Source organism: Cyprinodon tularosa, unplaced genomic scaffold (assembly GCF_016077235.1).
Source record: "Cyprinodon tularosa strain WSP-4 unplaced genomic scaffold, ASM1607723v1 ctg1046, whole genome shotgun sequence".
Lineage (NCBI taxonomy): Eukaryota > Metazoa > Chordata > Actinopteri > Cyprinodontiformes > Cyprinodontidae > Cyprinodon > Cyprinodon tularosa.
The window spans coordinates 83,922-104,727 of NW_024037834.1; the positions used below are offsets into that span (position 1 = coordinate 83,922).

General features: G+C 37.6%; 1 protein-coding gene across 2 annotated transcripts; it reads right to left on the bottom strand.

The window, feature by feature from the left end:
- Nucleotides 1-805: 805 nt before the first annotated feature.
- slc20a1a (solute carrier family 20 member 1a) lies at nt 806-12,659 on the bottom strand. 2 transcript variants are annotated; one of them, XM_038283403.1, is made up of 12 exons: nt 12,535-12,659; nt 10,578-10,704; nt 10,098-10,465; nt 9,874-10,014; nt 9,695-9,780; nt 6,136-6,232; nt 5,147-5,266; nt 3,946-4,140; nt 3,343-3,814; nt 3,084-3,269; nt 2,911-2,995; nt 806-1,477 (listed from the first exon to the last, which is right to left on the bottom strand). In XM_038283403.1, the coding sequence occupies exons 3-12, from the start codon at nt 10,444-10,446 to the stop codon at nt 1,322-1,324; spliced, it is 1,887 nt and encodes a 628-aa protein (XP_038139331.1). In that variant the 5' UTR covers nt 10,447-10,465; nt 10,578-10,704; nt 12,535-12,659; the 3' UTR covers nt 806-1,321. The 2 variants fall into 2 exon arrangements, with proteins under 2 accessions (XP_038139331.1, XP_038139322.1); XM_038283394.1 differs by having other exon boundaries at nt 10,098-10,468.
- Between the last annotated feature and the right edge of the window lie 8,147 nt (nt 12,660-20,806).

Genomic DNA, 20,806 nt, shown 5'->3' on the forward strand with positions numbered 1-20,806 from the left:
GTGTGATTCCCCGATAGTTGGAACACACCCTCCGGTCCCCCTTCTTGTGGAGGGGAACCACCACCCCAGTCTGCCTCCTTGAACCGCCACCTTAACGTGGTGGAGGGGTTTCAGTGCCTGGGTGATCCCAGAGGCTACGTTGTCGGGGGCTAAATGCCCCTGGAAGGGTCTCCCAAGGCAAACAGGCTCTGGGTGACAGGTCAGACGAAGAGCGGTTCAAAAACCCTTATGACGAGGACTCAAACGAGGCACGTGACGTCGCCCGGTACGGCGGAGCCGGGACACCACCCTGGAGCCAGGCCTGGGGTTGGGGTTCGTTGGCGAGCGCCTGGTGGTCGGGTTCTTCCTCGCGGGACCCGGCCGGGCCCAGCCCGAAGGAGCGACGCGAGGCCATCCCCCAGTGGGCCCACCACCTGCAGGGGGAACCATGAGGGACCGGTGCAAAGAGGATTGGGCGGCAGCCAGAGGCGGAGACCTCGGCGACCTGATCCGCGGGCGCTTAAACTGGCTCTGGGGACGTGGAATGTCACCGCATATAAGGTCATTGTTGGGTTAAGGCCAGCCAGAAAGGCAGGTCATGCAACTATAAAACCAAATCCAGCTTTTACTCATATGCGACGCTGATAATGAAACAGAGTTTAGGGGCCTTTGTTTGGTCAGTGTGAATGAACTGCATGTGAGCAATGATGCATAACAGGAAAAGCAGGAAATCCTTTTATCAAAGCATTTGTAAGTCATTACAGTAGTAATTTGTTTGCATCACCTTGTGGGAGAGTAAGAAAAAGGTCAAAAGTTAGTTGAATTGTAAAGTCACATATTCAACTTTTATTTGAAATGATATCAAACGAATACAACGAATACAGAAAAAACATCTATACATATGTGTAAAAACTATAATAAACACACAAAAGCAAACCTCATACAACTACATTAAAAAAGTCAATAGTTTCTTTGCAAAAATCCTGACATACATACTTTGAAATCCTTTCACAGGTTCATTTAAATATTCCCAATAATGTCAGTTCCATTCAAGGTATTAACCTCTGCACACTCTTTTTTTTTCAGGATGATTTGAATAATACAAACTGTCTTTATACAAATATACAGGAGGATATACTGTACATGATCACAGTCATTTGGACATTTGAACAGTGTTACTAGAATCTGCCATCCTTGAAAACATTCCTATGAGTTCAATCATTGACTTAAAATGAAATTACGCTGAATGAAACATCAATCATTAGTAGGGACAACATGGGACAGTTTTTAACAAGTTTTTTAAAAAGTTGTTGGAAAACAATATGATAAGGTGGAGTGGGAATCACAGAATAACATATATGAAGAGGGCCATAATGGCAGCACTGATGAGGCCAGAGATGGGAACAGTGACGAACCAGGCGATGAAGATATTCCTGAACAGAAGCCAGTCAACTGATTTCCGGGAGCGCAGCCATCCCACAGCCACCACCGATCCCACCTGTGTGCATGAGAGAGATACTGGATATAAATTCTTTTATTTTGATGTGATGGAGCAACAAAAGGTAGTAAAGAGTTATGAAACATGAGGAAAATATTTTTTTCTTTCCTTTTTAAAAAATCTGAACCTCAATTTTTGAATAGAACTGAATTTGATCTGAGTTCCTTAAATAACATTCAGCTCATCTGGCTGCATTTAAAGGTCAAATAAGCTATAGACATGATGTTGGCAGTATTATACTGTGGGGATATTTTTCTTTTTCGATTAAAAACAGGCAAGCAGATTAGGGTCAGTACGAAGATAGATACATTTATTAAAGATAAACGTATTTTTTTTAAAGAAGAAAACCTTTTTGAGAAGAGAAGAAAATAAATGGGGGCTCCCATCCAAGCAGGACACACCCAGAACACATAGTAAGAGTTCAAATAAAACTGTTTATATCAAAGAATACTTGGGTTAGAATGGCCAAATCAAAGTCCAGACATAAATCAGCTTTTAAATCAAGACCTAAAATTCACCAATGCTCTCCGTTCAAGTAGAGATACTTTTTCTTTTTAATACACCAAAAGTGCATTTGCATGAACCATAATAACACAATGAGAGCAAGTAATTTACATATTACCCGAAGCAGAATTGAGTTTTAGAACGAAGCGATTGAAAGGACTCACCATAATAGTAAAATGCAGGTGTCTTCTATAAGAGTTTACCACAAGACTACAATTAGAGGCTGAGTGAGAAACAGCCAATCAGACGTCAGGGTTTGTGAGAGTTGCTCTAGTCCTGCCTCCTTGGATTTGATGGATGTGTGACAGTTTAAATTAATTCATAATGTGCTTCAGGAAAATGAATTTATTGATTCATGAAACAATTCGTAAAATAATATTTACTTTTAAAAAAAATCACTATATTTAACTGGGATCCATATTATTAGTTATATATTTATTCATTCAATTCTGTATTTATTTACAGTTACAGAATGAATAGAAAAGAATTCAACTTTATTGTTGTTACACTGTCACAAGTACAAAGCATCAAAATTAACTCTGCATTTAAGCCATCCCCTTGCAGAGCAGTGGGCTTCCATTGTGCGGCACCCGGGGAGCAGTCTTTGGTTAAGGGTCTTGCTCAGGGACCCAGAGTGGCAGTCCTTGAACTAGGAACCTCTGGGATCCAAGTGCAATGGCCTAAAAACTAGGCCACCACTCCCCTCAATAAATGAATGATGCTTATAAAGAAATATTTCATAAGGTATTCATTTATTGAACCACGGCACGGGTCACCCTCCATAATAATATAAAGAAAAAAATCAAGAAGTATTAACACGTTTGCAAGGCTAAGTTATATCACTGACGTAGTTATCCCTAATATAACATGCTCAGAACTGATCTCTTTATCTTTTTGTGATAAAACCTCAGAGATTTTAGCTTTATTACCTTGCAATGTGTCGTGCTGACAGGAAGACCAATATTAGATGCGACAACAACTGTGACAGCTGAAGCCAGCTCGATGCTAAATCCACTACAGGAAAAAAGGAGAAGTTCATTTTAGTTTTACAACCTGATAAATCATCACTTCTGCTAAGAATGACTTTAGCTGTGAAGCATACCTCGATGGTGTAATGGGGGTCAGGTCTTTGCCCATGGTCTGGATCACCCTACGACCCCAAACCCAAAGTCCAGCACAGATTCCTACTCCACCGTACAGGAGCAACCAAATGGGCGTGGGAGCGTTCGACACCACAGACCCGCTCTCATAGAGAAGCCAAAGCGCCACTAGTGGGCCAATAGCATTGCTAGAGATAGGAATGAAAGGTAAATCATAAAAAAGATAATATATCAGTACAGTGCTGAGAATAAAATGCCTACCTTACGTCATTTCCCCCATGAGCAAAAGAGCCAAAGCAAGCGGTGAGAATCTGCAAAAATTGGAAAAGCAAAGAAACAGCAGGTTGATCAATCTCCAGCTCGTCTTCCTCCACAGCAGAGGCCCTGACTGCCTCCTGAGTCACGCTCCCATCCGGGAAAGAACTACCACTGGTCATTGCTGAGTTGTAGCTGCTGTAACTGTCCACGCGAGGTCGTCTCTGAAGGCCTCCTTCCACATCTTTGTATTTAGGATCACCTTGGATACCGTATATAGCCATGGTGTAGGATGTGTAGCTGTTGTTCCTCCGCATGGGCCGCTCCTCTGTGTCGCTGTCACCGATGCAGTCCCCAACCTTGGCCTTGTGGAGCTTATGCAGCAGGTCTTTGTAAAGGCCAGAGTCCTTGTGGATGGTGTGGGAGCGTCCACTGTGGGGATCGGTGATTGTCATATGGCCCACAGAGCCATTCAGACCTGTGGAAAAAATCTCACTTTTAATTTTATTTGGTTTACAGCTCAGTCAGTGCCACTTATAGTGTTATTAGACATTCATATATTTGTTAAAAGCTTTTATCATTTCGAGCACCAGATAAATCATTTCTCACCATTAGAAATTTCAAGATCTTTGGCATCTATCTCGCTGTTTAGATCAGCCTCCTCAGAGCCTCCGAGTTTAAAGGCCACCTTCTGACTTTCTGGAGGGTTCTGCAGGTCAGGTGGGGTTTGGGGTTGTTCTGCTGGAGGTTTACTGGAGTTCCTCTCCATTAATGGAGTCTCACAGGGAGCAGCAGCTGTTTCACCTGAGATATATGACATCAAAAAAATCAAACAACTTTGTTATTGTCTAGCAGAGAGTTATATTGAAGTAGAATTTACTGCTTCATTTATAGAGTATGTCATCAACACCAAACAAATGCTGCTCCAAAGCTGAACAAACCAATTCCCTTTCCCATAAATCATATTGTTAATGATTTATGAGATTTTATGCAATTGACCAACACAAAGTTGTGCATACTTTGAATAAGTGCAGCTGTACAGTAGTATGCAGCATTTCTCCAAAATCTTCACACATCTAGAGAGTAAAACATTTGCAATTTTTCTTGCAATATTCTTAAATGCTTTGACATTGAAAATGATCACTTACTATAATGCCTGACAGTAGAATAAATCAACTTAGTGCCAAACATAGTAAAGTGCATCATTATTCTCATCCAGCAGGAGCATCTTCATCCATGTTTCCTCTGTTTCCTAATAGCAACAAAACTACCTGATTCCCCCACCCAAGACAGGAATCTCTGCATCTCTTCTAATTCTCTCTTAGCCCAGTCTTTCAGCAAATCTAGTGGTTATGTCCTCTTTCCAGGATTAAGAAGAGCTCTCTAATGTGTTCAATGACTCTGTTATTTTACTAAAAAAAACAAAAACTTTTTTTATTCTTAAATGTTGTAACAAACCACTGCAGCCTTCACACATAAAAGTGAATTTATACTGATATTAAAAGGCAATTCCCTAATAAGGGGGCTTTGAAAGGTACTGGATTAAATGCATGATTTAGATTTATTTTACTAAATTTAAATACCATGCATCTTTTTCTTTTTATTAAATAGCTTTGTGCTAGGTTGTGTTGGTGTATAGATACATTAATAGTAAAATAAAATAAGGGTTTTGAGTTGCAATGTGGGCAAAATGTGAGAAAGTTGAGTGGATATGATTATTTTCACAAGAAACTCTAGATTCTACTCAGTAGTTTAGTTTTATGTTCCATTTTGTTTGCCTTGGGTTACTGAAACTGTTCCAGATACTTACGTTCAATTTTCTTCTTGAGGCGTGGACAGACCACAAACCAAACAACAAGCGCTGTGATGACGGCACAGCCCACTGCGATGCATAGTGTGCCCCACCATGGCACCCTGTCGAAGCCAAGCACTAACAGAAAAAGGGGACATGCTTAAAAAAAACACTCTCAAAATGAGCACAAACAGAACATTTTCCCCTATTTCCTTTTAGGATTTTATGCCCTGAAATAGAAATATAACATTTATGAACCAAACCCTGCTACTGCTGCAATCACTTTAGCAGAAGGATGTCATATAATCTTCTCCTTCCTGTGTGACCAGTTAGTCATGTAACTTGTATAAACGCTAAAAGTTTTCTTAAAGGTCTGCTCCTCCACTGTCAGACGGGCTTTCTGTTTCAGGACAACTGTATCAGTCAAAGAGCACGCTTCTCTAATCTGATACTAAGGAAGAGGCCAGTCTTGCAGCATAGTGATAAAGGGTTGCTGTCAGTTTCTTATTTAGAAAACTCATGTGGAGGGTCTTTTTGCTGTTTGAAAGTGAAGTAAATAAGTTTATTCTTTTATATATATATGTTTTTTGCTTTTTGGGGTCTAGATTATAAACAAGCTGGACAAACATTATGGGTGTAACATATCTCTTTCTTTCACACTAAGTCGGGTGGCCTCAGACGGCGTTAACCATAGGCCTGCAGGCAGATAACCTCATTTTTAGGTCAGAAAAATGAAACAGAACTTCCAAATTTCTAAAAGATAACTGCATCAACCCTCTACGTAACATGTGAAAACATGGGGCGTAATTATACACCCATCCCCACCGCGGAGCGCAGCCTTCACTTAGACTTAGACTTAGTTAGTCTTGTCTAAAGATCTATTTATTAGCAAATTTTAATGTCATTCATCCTTAATTATCAGCTATACATGAGATTTTCTTCAGCTCATGTTTATTTTTATAGTTTTAGTAAGATCCTCTGGTTTGTTGTGTCAATGTGATACTCACGTGGAGCTCCTGTGAACATGATGGAGAAGAGGTTGATGCCCATAGTGATAGCATAGAAGACAGGAAGGGCTCTCAGACCGTTTGGAACGGGGTTAGACTGTGGAAAAGAGACTTTTCTGGATTGTTTGGGACTTAATCATTTTCTTAAAAGGAAATGGGCATGAAAACTTTTAGCACATTCAGTTGAGTGAAAAATCAAAGTAAAATTTTGTTACTGAAAAGTTTGTTTCTTGTTTTCTTCTTGGCTTTTAGATTAGAATGTACTCTGATAAGGTGCATATACGTATATCAGAGCATTCTAAATCTTAGATCTTAGTGATGTCAACCTAGCCAAAAGGTTTTTTTTTTTTTTTTTCTCAGGATCATGTAAACAAATGAGACAGAGAATGCCTCTATAAAATCTTAGTCAATTGGAAATCAACCGAACTTTCACAAACGCATGGCACAGCATAGGAGAGCCAGTAGCTCTCGGCAAGATTCAGCTGTACACTTCCACCTCAAGAAGAAAGTAAACACCTTTAAAGACCAAAATGTTCAGATTTTGGACATAGAGGACAGATGGTTTGAAAGAGGGGCCAAGAAAGCCATCACTGAACAGAGGGGGATGATTGAGGTTTCAGCTTGACAGCATTTAAAATTCAGTCATGGAACTCATCTGAAAGAAATTACATCAGCGCTCCCATTATGATTCAAAAGGCCAATAACAGCCTATGCAAAACAAAAGGCTCCAACAATCCAGAAGAACAAGGGGTGGCTATTTTATTAGCATCTGACTTGGAATGTGTGCAGGAGGATGAACCTCCATGCTACTTAAAAACATAAGCACCCCAACTAGAGACTGATCTGGTGTGAGCCAACAGTACTGAAAAAGACTCCTGGATAGGTGTCGAAATGTCTTCAAAACAACTGAGAGAAATTCCGGATCGTAAATTAGATTGAAGTTGATTGGTTGTGGTAGAGACCTTAAATCCACCTTTACCTTAGATTAGATTAGATTCAACTTTATTGTCATTACACAGGTACAGGTACAAGGCAACGAAATGCAGTTTAGCTTACTCCTGTTAAGCCTGCTTTATGCTAAGAAACAGACCGTCTGTTTGTGTGTCGCAGTTAACGCAGATATACCCCGCCTTCCGCAGACACCTCCCCAAAATTGTAGGTGACCACAGACAGTGCCACAGACAGGAGGCCTCTGATTGGTCAAATATACATCTGCGCTAAATTATGCGTATTTCCTGTTTGGTTCCTTAATGGCAGAAACACTGGCTGTAGTGTCGTACAGAACGCTTGGCACACATCAGACACTATCCTAGACACCATGCAGGACGCTAGTTTGTAGCTCTATGCGACAGCCTGTTGGTTTGCACCTAAAGCCAAAACACACAGCGCCACGGCCAATCTTTCGGGAACACTCATTGGTGAACTGTGTGTCGTCAGACGGCGAACAAGCACCTCAAACCAACACCCACAATCCTAGCTAGTTTGTGATTGTCTCTCTTGTGTTGTTGCGTGCACTAACATAGTGCAGACCACGCTTCAAAGTTTGGCATAAATCAAAAATATCTGCGTCGTACCTTCAACAAGTTCACTGCGACACACTGCTGCAGGAGTATACACAGCCCTTTACAGGAACAAGATAAAGTTGTTGTAAAAAAGTTGGGTGGCTTAAGTGGATCTAAACATTCACTTATTTAAAGCAGAAGTTTAAACTGTCAACATTGGTGAAAAAAGTAGAACAACAACCAAAGATGCAGGGTCAATGGATGGGAACAGATTTTGTTTGTGGACATTAGTGAAAAACACAACAGACTTAAGTCTAATTAGTGTTTTTATGTTTTAAAAAGACTGCCATTATGTTGGCACTAAGAAACTTTAGTATTTTAAGGCGGTACTTTCAACAAAAAAAAGTGTGTTTGTACTTGAATCCATTTGTAAAATTGTAAAACTAGCAAAATGTGGATATTGTTGTAATAACTGACATGTATTATACTGTTAGTAAGTTCATACACTTTAAATGAGTCATCACCTGGAAATCTGACTTTTTCATGTTAGAGCAAGAACATTTAATTTATATTTGGGTCCTCCCCCTTGATTTATATCAGTAAAGGAAGGAAGTGTGTGGGGGACTAATACTAGCCTGTCTCACCCTCATCTCTGTTCCAAATAAAGGGGCGACTCTATCCTTTAGGGATTCACCTGCAGGCAGTTGGTGTGTTTCTGCTTGTTTAACTATTGACCTACTGTGGAATCAATGATAAACGAACCATGACTAACTGCTAACGTTGCTAACAACACATCCACATGAACGTGCACACATACAAGTCAAACTTTTGTGCGTACCCTCGCGAGAAAAAAAAGGAGAATGAAAAGGGATTTGAATGAGCAGTTTTTATTTATTTTTTTCTCCTAAAAATGATTGAAGACAAATTTAAAGAGAATTTTGGGAGACTTGCATATGGAGTGAATGTTGGTCCATTATTGTTGCAAGCCAGGATCAGGTTTTATGAATGATAAATTTTAAATATTAATAAAAAAAAAAGAATTTAACAAAACGGCAAGGCTATTCTCAAAATTTTTTTTCTTTTTTTTATTAAGAAGTTTTATTCCGTTTCATTTCCGTTTTTTTTTTTTTTTTTTATACAAATTTCCATTCACTAAAGTTGTTCTTTGCTTGCAACAATAATGCAACAAAAGTCACTTCATATGTCTATAAAAATACCAGGTTATGTCTCCTTTACCATGATCAAACCATGTTTGCAAATGGAGATAACTATCTAATGATACACAAATAAATTGTGCAAATTAAAGCTTAACGCCAGTTAAGCGGATATAACTACCTTTTAAAGTCAACATTTTGGATTTTTTTTGCCAACAAAATTGTGATTTGACCAATCCTGGCCTGAGGGGACCTCATTATTTACTTTTTTTTTAAAGTGGAATTTAAAAATCCCATTCTTTATCCAGAGTCAATGGATTAGAACAGATACATAAATCTATGTAACCTGTATTTCAAAAATGACTGCCAGAGTAGGAGCACTTGGTAGCTTTAGTAATTAAGGATGTACTGCCAAGAAAATGTAATTCCAGAGTGTTGCAGTATCAGAGTAATGATGCTCAATCATGTACTCTGAATCTGTATAAAGGATTTCATCATGTAAAGAAATGATTAAATACCAACCACATAAGAAACTTTTGATAAAATTCAGCATTTAAAAGCTGTAATTTAAAAGCCTTTAGCTACGCAGCTCCTTGTGCGTGTAATTTTTTTTACAAAGAAACTGGAAGTTGACTGAGTTTTTATCTTTAAATGCTTTCAAGTTGAAAGTGAAAGAACTTGAAGCAGCCTCAATTATCTGTAATTGTTTTACTTGATATATTTTTTTATGTACCAATCATTTAATTTAATATATCTCTGTTTATTATCTAACTTTGCTGCCTCTTGGGCAGGACTTTTTAAATCTCAATGTGATTTATTTCCTGGTTAAATACAGTTTAAATAAAAAAAAAAAATCTTTTCACAAAAGTAAAGTTTGTTAATTTACTTTTTCAAATCACTTACCTTGTTCAGGATGAATTTGCGGACGAAATAGAAGAGGATTCCCGACATGATTCCAGACAGAACGGGCGACAGGAACCAGGAGGCCACTTCAAACAGAACATTTCACATACAATCTAATTACTAACTCATCCCTGCGCTTCTATCTTTGTTGGAATGCTTGGAAGATAGAGTTTATTTACCAATGCGTAGTAGTTCCATCCATTTGACCCCTTGATGGCCTCTGGCTACCAATGAAAAGCCAATTGTGGCTCCAACAATGCAGTGGGTTCCAGAGATGGGGAGCTTCAGGAACGATGCAGCCAGCTGCCACACAGCAGAGCCTGTGATACAAAAACATCAACTGAACTTTTGTTCACAGCCTAAAAAGACTCACTTAAAAAATAAAATCCGTCTGAATGCTTACCACACATGGCGCTTATCGATCCCGCCATCAGCACTTGTTCTGAGCCGTTGTACATTTGCACGTCGATGATCCCCTTTCGGATAGTCTCACTGACCTTTGCCCCCAGCAACACTGAGCCCACCGTTTCAAAGATGGTGGCCAGGATGCAGGCCTGCCGCAGGGTGACCACTCCAGAGCCCACCGCTGTACCAAAGGAGTTGGCGACATCATTGGCTCCGACGGAGAAGGCCAGGATGAAGGCGATGATGAATCCGGTCACCAAAAGCCAAAGGTAACCCGACATGTCTGATTGGGAGGCCATAGCTGCAGTGGTGGCAGCAGCCAGCGTTGCTAGTGTAGCAGTATCCATCAGTACTTTCAATGTTATTCTACTAAAAAAACAACAACACACCACCTTATTCGTTGTTTGATAGCAACCTCTGAGGTAGTACGTGGTAATAAACAATACAAAATAACCACTAAGGTTCAGAACACACAAACCTATTAGCTGATAATTGAATAAACCTATTGCTAGCTGGGTATGCAGGGTTTCTCTGTGAGGCTCATTATATAATAACCCTGAATGGAAATGGGAGAAGAGTCCATTTTGATCCTCAGATGATTCACGCTGCGGGGACACATAAATAGACGAGTTAGTGGGCGCTGTCCCATTGACAAGCAAACACCAGGCTGAGTTACACATTAACAAGAACAAACAACCCAACAAAAAACAAGTGACACGCATCATTTAGCTCAGCATGCGTGATTTACTCAATTATGGCAGGGGGAAGTTAATTTTGCCCTTTAAAAAAAAAAAAAAGATAAATGTAGGAGACCTTAAAAACAACATTACATTAGAGTGTGTCAGAGCAAGCTATAGCGCAGCGCAGAAACAACAGAATTAGAGACGCATCAATTGGTCTGTCCTGACTGATACAGATTTCTGGTGATCTGTTTGGTCTGACCTGCCAGTTTAAATTTTTTTTTTTTAAACACTGTTATGGGAAAAAACAAACAAAAAAAAAACCAGAAAAATATGGTGGCAGATTTGAATTACATTACACATTTATCTTCATCAGCATATTTCACTCCATTTTCGGAATTACAAATCTACTTCCATTAATGTGCATCAGACATGATATTTAGTAAAGTTCAAAGAACTGCACCAAAGCACACCTTTGAGAATGCGTTACAGGCCGAAAATAACTGGAGCTCTAAGTTTTATTACATTTAATAAAGGTTATTTTTCCCCAAAAAATATATAGAAATGAGCACCTGCTAATCAAGCACCTGATCTGATAAAAACAATAATAAAAACTCCAAATCCAGAACTCGAACGTACTTAAAGGAGCATTTTTGTGCAAAATATAACAGTGCCTATTCCTAACAACCCCAAGGTGTCTAATTTGCCAAAAAAGGGAAGAAAAAAACATTAATCAATAAAAATAAAGGAAGAAAGCTCACATTTTGTTTACTCAAAGATGGCTGTCACATCTTGCTATACCAATCAACTTTATTGTGTAAAAAATAAAGCTTCACCATACCTATTTATTAGGAGGCATGTACGTAAATACATTTGAAATACAACAAAAAATGAAAAAAGGTCCACTTTAAATTGCCAGAAATATAAATAAGTAAACAAAGACCAAATCATTATGCATACGAAGATGAGACCCCATTGGGAAACCAAACTCTGAAAAACCTCAGAGCATTTCAACTTTGGGTGCATCCATATCCAAGTTTAGCAGAAATAAATATTGCATGTTTAAACTCATAACAGGGTTATAGATTCAAAAAGAGTCATTTCATAGTTCAACGTTTGAAGCCTGGGATTTAGTCAACGAATTAAGCAGTAAATACATAAACAAATCTGTTTTGTTTTGCTATTCCTTTTTGTAGACACACTTTTCGGTGTTTTTTAAGCACATTGATGATAAAGCTCTGTCAAATGGCTAACACTGAATATTTGTTTATGGTGCCATATCGAAGAAATTGATAGGAATTTAATGTAGAAGCAACTCAAACAGAAGATTTCTGATGTGTCTCTGACCCAGACATTTTTATATCAGTGAATGTGAAGCCTATATAGTATAATATACCAATATAATATAAGTGAGGCCTATATAATATAATATACCAATACAAGTGAGGCCTATATTTTTACTTTCTCTCATCCAGCAGCTGCACATTTGGATCTGAATTCCTTTAGACTATGATATGCATGTTTCATATCAAATATAGATGAATAAAGAAAGAATTTAATAAAATTATACTGATAAACAAATATTCATAAATAATAAACAACTAATACTTCTTATAATTTGCTGTAGACAACATGAGAAGTTGGTAGTTTTAACCCAACCTGGTATGTTAATCTTCTTAGTTGCTCTTGCATAATTCAAAGTGACGAAACAAAAAAGAAAAACAACCAATAAAGTTATAAAATAGTGACACTTACGTAACGTTTCCTTCTGTGTGTGGGTGTCCCTCAGAGGGCCACTGTCTGTCAGCTATGATCAACACTAACAGTTAGAGGATGATGGGTGGTGGGGCCCCTGCTGGAGCCTGCTTTATATACTGAGACAAGCAGGGGGAAAACACGCCTTTTCTCTCCGGTCATGGGACAGCAGCGGAGCGGGAGATAATGTTTAACTAGTTTGTTGACAGGGTGCAGAGTAATTGCAGCTGTCCCCTAATTATGTTGTCTTATTTTATCCTCAAATTATGTTCTACTCCTACAGCCCATAAAAGAGAGTATTAACTATTGTTTTGGATAATCTGATCTATTTTTCAAATTAGATCATTCTAAGTTTTAAATAATGATGTGCTTTTATACAACCATATGTAATACATCACAACGTTAAAATGTGAACACAGTAAGCTGCACTCTGGGGACACCTGGTGGCCGAATTTGGCAAAACAGGCAACCAACCCTGGAAAACCTTGATTGGGCCTGGAACCAAAAGCATATTAAAATAAAGGTAATTGTTTCTGGTAAATCCCACTTACACCTTGGTTTTGCCTGCCTGTTGCATATTCAGAACTAATGTTTTAATCTAATTAAGACAGTTCCTCTGTCTGGATATACAGGTATAATCTTCATTTTATACGTGGCAAAGATTTAGGAATGAAAAGAGAGCGGTATCCTTCAGCTATGAACAAAGTGTAATATTTGGATAAGGCTGGAGTCATTGATATCTAATCATCTGCTAACATATATGATGTGAAATAAGATGATGTGGCAGACTGCAGATGTATAAAATGCCTTTTTAACTGTTAATCGGGGCCACTTCCTGAGAGGTAAGCAGCTGCCTTCTGTACATTCTAAGCAATTTCTCTGATCTGAGTAAGATTACAATTTATTTTACAATCTGTTGTCACGCCTCCTGGTTATTTAATACATTTAAGTTATGAAGCGTTAGAGTTTGTCCCGAGTTATCACTTTTCAGGGAAAAGAACCGGAGAGATGGCGCTTCAAGGTGCATACACAGAGCCTATCCACCAGTTCTCATTTTAACACTCTACATTTTATGGGTTTTACAGAAGGTAAAGCAGGCTCATTTATATTGCACATTTTGGTTGCAGGGCAAATTATATAACTGTACATGAGGAAAAAAATAAAAGTATATTAGGGTGACATAATGGTAGCAAATCTAATTAAACAGAATCTTAATAAATACTTATAATAAGAGTATTTTACTAAAATAAGTATGTATGTATATTAATTTCTTATAAAGAAAGTATCATTTATTATTGCATGAAAAATAGGAAATATTAAACGAAGTGAAATTGTCTGTCTTATAATGGAGTATAGCATTTCAGCGCTAAGTTTGGAAGGACAGGCTGCTTTTATTAACCTTTCAAGCATGCAGATAATTGTTATTTACCTGATATTAGTCGATTAATAAATTTCAGCAGTGCAATTTAAATGTGACTCATACACAGAAACAAACATGAGGAATTAGGAGCTATGAACTTATGACTAAATCATGACACATAAAAATCATTCTATAAACAAAGATCCTAAGAGACAAGGAACGCTGACAAAAAATGTTCAGGAAGTCCCCTGAAGTTGGATTGGATTCAGATCGAATATACTTTGTTGATCCCAAGCTGGGAAATTACAGTGAGTGCAGCAGCAAACCAAGAAACATACACACACCCCACACCTACAAACACACCCACATACAGTCCAGTGTCACAGACAGGGGACTATTGTGATAACTGAGAAAGAGGGGACTTTTGTTTAAAAAAACATCCATCCATCCATCCATCCATCCATCCATCCATCCATCCATCCATCCATCCATCCATCCATCCATCCATCCATCCATCCATCCATCCATCCATCCATCCATCCATCCATCCATCCATCCATCACGCTTATCCCAAGCATGTTCGCAAGGTTTGCTGGTGCCTATCTCCAGCTGTCTACGGGCGAGAGGCGGGGTACACCCTGAAAAGGTTGCGATTCCATCACAGGTTTTGAAAAACCAAATATAAAATATACCTTTAACACAAGTTACTCTAATATAACTGAAATCAAAATCTTTGTTATTGTTAAAGAAATTGCCAAGAGGGGACCGGGATTTTTGAGCGTTGCATACATATCAAAGTGGGGACCTCCTCCTAATAACTACTAATAAACCACTAAGTAAAAATGATAAGAAGAGATAAACATCTAAATGATAAATTTGACCTTAAATTAGGTAATACCTTTTTTGGAAGAAAATATCTCCTCTGGTTTCAAAGGGAAAGAATACTCCAGAATACTTGCTGTTTTTCTCTCCTTGAAGTAATAGCCGTAGAACAGTTTAAAAAATAAACAATGTATTTTGATGATTTAAAATTTGCTTTTGATCTTGTCAAATGTTCTACTTTAGAGATAGATAGCTTTAGAAATTACACTAGAAACCAATGACTTAATATGCTTTGATACATAATTCCATAAAATCAACCATTGGGTATTCATTTTTTGTTTGTTTACTTGTTTTTTTATATAATTATATAATTATAAAAAAAGGCAAAAGGCTTTCTGGCTAAATATTTTATTTTCCTCTAAAAAAACAAGTACAAAAAAATAAAAATGACTAAAACTAACCCAAACCTTTCAGTTGCACAAGGTTCCGACTGGCTCCCTTTGGGACGACAGAGGTCCCCTGCTAGCTGATATAGTATGACACAATACCCCATCGAGAAACTATAGAGCAATATACAGTACACACTCTAGATTGGGTGATATGTTTTACTACTTCAGGACAGATTTCTTTTAAAAATATACTCTAAAAAAGACACAAACACGCATAAATAGCAATAAAAGCTGAAAAATATTCCCATTTACAGAAAGCATTTAACTATAAATTCAGCACTAAATAGAGCCAGTATAATAACCAGCATAGTGAGGTTGAGCTCTTAAGTAAAGAAGCCGAATATTTCTCCAATCTCAACTTTAAAATCCAATATGGCTGCTTTAGCTTTCAAACATGCAGCTCCATGCATGCTCCCTTACAAGAAAACATTTAGGATGCAGTGGTCACTGCGTGCTCTGTATTGGTCGACATGCTTTTTATTTATTTTTAAAGTAGAAATATATAAAGGACTATTATTTGAAGAGAAGCTGAAGTGGTGCTTTGTTGATAATAGTTCAAACATCACTGAATAAATAACTTTCTAGTTTTTTGACTTGGAACGTAAAAATGGTAAAGCTGGTTCTGATCCATGTTTCTTCTTCGGAGCTATATACCACCAGCCATAACTTTTCGCTCCTTTTCAGTTTATAGTTCCCAGAAATTTCTCCACAACATTTTTCTTTTTTTTAAGTTTCTCTTTAAAAGACACACCAGCATGCTTAAACGATTTAGCACGCTATTTCACTTGCCATGTTTACCTTAACAACAGAAGAGACAACCCAACTACCATCAGTTTTACTTGTACCAACTTTGTAAACCATATGTTTATGGGATTTTAAATGTTTTTAGTTTTTCTCACTTCTGTTATTTACGGTAAATACAGTTAAAGAATACCACAGGCTTCTTGTCTCTACTTGCAAAGAGAATGCTGAAACGGAGAATGATAAATCCCCGAAAACACTGCAGGTTAATGAGGACTGCTACACTGGCTTCCTTACATTTAAATCCTGTATGTCTTATTTGCTCAGAATCAGTAGTGAACTCAGCATTACTATGAAATTAAACATAATTTGAGCAATTACACCCATTTAAATATAAGATGAGGCCCAGAAAATAAATGATCTAACAATAAGTTTGACAACAGAATCCTGACATCATAATTATGCTTTACTTTCAGTTAAAAATGAAAATTCTTGGAGGCGTTAAAGAGAAAAAACTGCAGTTTGTTTACACATACTATACTTTATTAACAGTAAAAAAAAAACAACAAAAAACAAATGTATAAGGCTGCTGGTTTAGTTGTTCTGCTCTAAAGTATTGTTGGTCCCACCCAGTCACCCCTTTAAAAATGTTCTAACTGATATTGTTAACAAGAATTGTTAACTTCAAACTCCACAAAACTTGGTTCCTAGATTAAAAACTATAAAAATAAAAGTTAGATCTGAAGATTACATAAACATACGTTAAAATACGAGACGATACAGTTACAGACGATGTTACTAATCAACCTGTTACTCAAGTCGCTCTTTCTGAGAACCCCCCAGAGGGGTGTTTAACGTCAGCAGTGCTGACACCAACCCTCAATGCTCGGATGCCTCTGAATATGCTGATCATTTCCTCCTTTATTACTCATTTATTTTGTGCTTGGCGAGTTCTGCACTGCATGTGTGACGTGTGTAGAGAAGTGCTCACTATGTGGAATACGTTCACCTTTGTGTAGGAAGCCACCTGCATTGAAAAACGGAAAAAACAAGAAGGACCAAGGGGAAATGAAGAGGTGGCATTATTTAGAAATATTAAGTCCGTACCAAACCTTCCAAGCAGATCAACCTTTCATACATGCCGTTAAGGGTCCTGCAAAGGTGCTATTGGTTGTTAACTTTTTCTTATTGTTTTATTTAACTTTTTTTTTAAGTCTACAAAGGCCTCACATGGTTAGAGAACATTTGTCAGCATCAACATTACAAAGATGTATACTAAATCTGGAAATTGTTGATAAAAGAAAACAAGTGTTACAGTTTTAAGGTGTTTATTTTGTAGTAACAATCTCTCTTATTGGTCTTTTTTCACTATTCTGATCATGTATTATCTTTTTTTTTTGTCCTATTCTCATTTTGTTTCATCTGTTCATTTATTCAGAGTTTCTTAACTTAAGCTGTGTCTGAACATCTGCCTTAATGTTACACTATTTTATATGAGTATCCGAATGTTGAGCAGATGGAAAAGTAGTGGACTTAAAGTTTCCCACAATGCACCTTGACAGGCATTGTGCATGTCACTACCCGCAAACTATGCACAGACAGATGTACATCCGGTTGCCCATAAATACTCTGGTACTAAAACTAATTACTTCTATCCTTAACTCACAAAGAATGCTAATGCAAATCTTTAAAAAGTTTTATAAATGTTGTGAGACAATTTTTATGATTTTTACATTTTTTTTGTTAAACTGCTTCTCTGACATCATAATCGGACATGCTCCGGGCAGTCCGGCAAAATATGGTTAAACCGTGTTTATCTGCATTTTAGTTGTTTCTTTCTTTAGATTCCGCAATATTTACCATAAGGTTAACACGAAATGAAAACATAAAACGACATAAAAAGACTAGATGTATGTTTAAATCCAAAGCCGAAAAAAGTTAGCCACTGGAAGTAGCGTAGGATCCCATTTCCGGTGCAGAGACAAGTGATAAAGCAGAAAGAATTTTAAGGCATTTATTTTCTCAGGAAATACATTATTAACCTTTAACACATTATATTTAGTACCTTTTAGTACTATTTTTGGGGAGGTATTTTTTTAGGTATTTTTAACAAAATAAAATCGAGGAAGACCCGGATGTATACCTGGATGCACATGCACAAATCAGCTGATAGCGCATGCGCAGAATGGATCATGCTTCCGGGAAGGATCAGGTAGTGACAGTGCATCCATGGTCACTAGACCAGTGGATATATATCCCAAAAGGCTTTGCAATACCTCTCTTCACAAAGCATCATGGGATTTGTTCTGGGGCAGGGAGAGAACAGAAATGGCGCAGGCACCATGCCGGGAGCAGAAATCGGTTAACTGATTTCACTATAAAGTCTTCTATATTGTCCCCGCTCTATATTCCCTCTTTAGGCTGTCTCCGAAGGTCAACAGTAACCCCTCCGTGACAAAATGGAGCAGGGACTATATGCTGCATTCAGTTGACTGATCATTCAGACAAATGACCGCTACTTTTTGCCTCCTGTAGATCTGTTGGTTTTTTATCTTCTTCACTGTCAGACACTAATTTAAAATGGCATAAACCCCTATATAATGCTCTACATAGCAGGCTAGAGCGGATGTTCGGACACAGCCTTCACCATGCCTTAGTCCCCTAATCAGCTTAATAATTTACACCTTATCTTGTTCTACTTCAATCTTGCACTAACCTGTCTCTATATAGTTCTGTTTCCATTCACCCCATATGGGACAATATTCATTACCAAGCCTTCCTTATTCAATATTCTAAGTTTCTCCCTAAATTAAAAACTTCGTCCATCTGTCTCTCTTTCTGTGGCTCCACTTAAAAAAAAACTCCTCCTAACAACATGGTCAAGTTTTAAAACAGTATTCCAGCTTTAAAGATTTCATGGAGCACATGGCGCTTTGCTTAAATAATCTGTGCTAACGAGAGATGAGCGGGTGGGGTATGGTCACTTTCATAAATTAATTCCCCTGGCTGAGTATTTATTTTAGCTGTCAGTTTAATTTGGATTCTTATGCATAGACTTAAAAGAAGAAGGATGGTTCAGTGAATGTAACTTTTTTTATGTGCCTTATTTATTTATTGCTATCCATTGTCCCCTTTCAAGATGTCTGTCCCACATTACCAGACCATAACCGGGATCTCTTTTTGATCTTAAAATTAGTTGAAGCTCTACATACTGGACATTGTGCAGAGACTAAAAATAGCCTATTTAAACATCTTATATGGAATGATTTCTGGTATATAGAGTTTTAAAATGTGAATTTTCAGACTAAACAGTTGATTAGGTTAAGGATCCAAATCTAATATGGCTTTTGGTTTTGATGTCCCAGCCAAAGATTATTGTCTTTCCCCCTTCTGATCACCAGTGACAAAAGATGTTTGAAAAAAAAAAAACAATGAAAAGTTTGGTGCAACATGTCAGGAACTTCAAACATACAGACAAAGTAACAATGGAGGGATTTTATGATTTTATGAAAAGGATGTTTGTGTGTAATAATGGTCCACTCGAAGTCTAGGCCTTATATCAAGCACTTCAACAAGACATGAGATATTCCCTTTTCACAGATTTGCTCCATTTAAATTGGCCGAGTGGGATCCGTTTCTTAAAGAAGGGTTGCTGGTAAATTCAGTCTCTAAATAGTCAAAGCTGGTAGAGACTATCCAAAAAAACAAACATGCAAAAAATGCTCCAACAAAGAATTAAACCAGGACATAAACAAACAGATGATATCTGGTTGAGTTTATTCTACCACTTTGAGATAATGCAAAACTTAAAAAAACAAAAAAAGATGAATATTTTTGCAAGCAACAGCAGAAAGATACAACAGATCAGGAAAAGATGACGACTTTTATCAGCCCCTGGCAGTTTAAAGCAACATTCCTATCCTGAACTTAAATGAATAGATTTGTCAGGGGGATAATTTTCCATGAATGGTTCACCATAAGCAGCAGCCCGCTATCTTAATCTGTTAACCACTCAGAATTATAAAAAGTTTCTTTATCCCAGACAACTTTCTCTGATTACTGGAACACAAAGTTTCACAAAATCTTCCATTTACCGTCATCATAAAACATTTATGTTCTCATGAGATTAGAGCTTTACTGTTTGGCATTTACGAAGAGATTACTGATTTGTTGATGACGATTTATCAAACAAAAATTCAGGAATTTTCCCAGAATGGTGAAGCTGATTTTTCTTACAGTAAGAGATTTTTTTAATACCTGTTTGCATGAGTTAAATGCTGTTTTCTGTCATTTATGAAGGATTAGGGATTACAGTTAGCAGCGACTCTCCCTCACTCAACAATGTGGATTTGTTGTACAGCTGCATGAGAAGTGTTTCTCTTCACATTCTCATCGTATGCTGCCCTGTAGACTTTAAGGTGTACTCAGAATATACTTCGCTTCACTCATTGTTACACTGGCATGCTTGTGGAAAAACCTCCTTTTTATGTGGGAAATCCAGAAATGTTACTGTATTTGTAGGTAAGAGTTCATCCGTCTTCTTGTTATGCATCAAACAATGTTAGCTTTCTCTTTCATTTCCCTGTTAAAAACACCCATCTCCAAACAGTCGTTTTCTATAGAACTGAATATGGCTGTTTCTGTCGTTATACAACATGAGTCATTTGTAAAACTGGCTGTTTAAGTTCTACCCAAATGCCTGCAGGTGGCATCACAGCTCCTATTGGGGTTACGCTGGCTGAATATGTTGAAATACCAGTTTGTGAGTCACTGAGGGAAGGTAATCTTCCAAAGTTTGGTTAAAATTCTGCTCCCATATGTGTGAACTTGCCCTAGGCGCCCTTTGGTGTAAATGTTAAAACATAAAAATATGATTGTTTTTTTCATTTGTTTATTTTTG

Bases quoted from the DNA above. Each gene is read 5' to 3' on its own strand.
- slc20a1a (XM_038283403.1), bottom strand. From the start codon at position 10,446: ATGGATACTGCTACACTAGCAACGCTGGCTGCTGCCACCACTGCAGCT. The intron at 5,267-6,135 runs GTGAGTATCACA...TTTTTCTGTTAG, and splicing joins CATGTTCACAGGAGCTCCAC to TGCTTGGCTTCGACAGGGTG. The intron at 1,478-2,910 runs GTAATAAAGCTA...TCATGCACACAG, and splicing joins TCAGCACGACACATTGCAAG to GTGGGATCGGTGGTGGCTGT.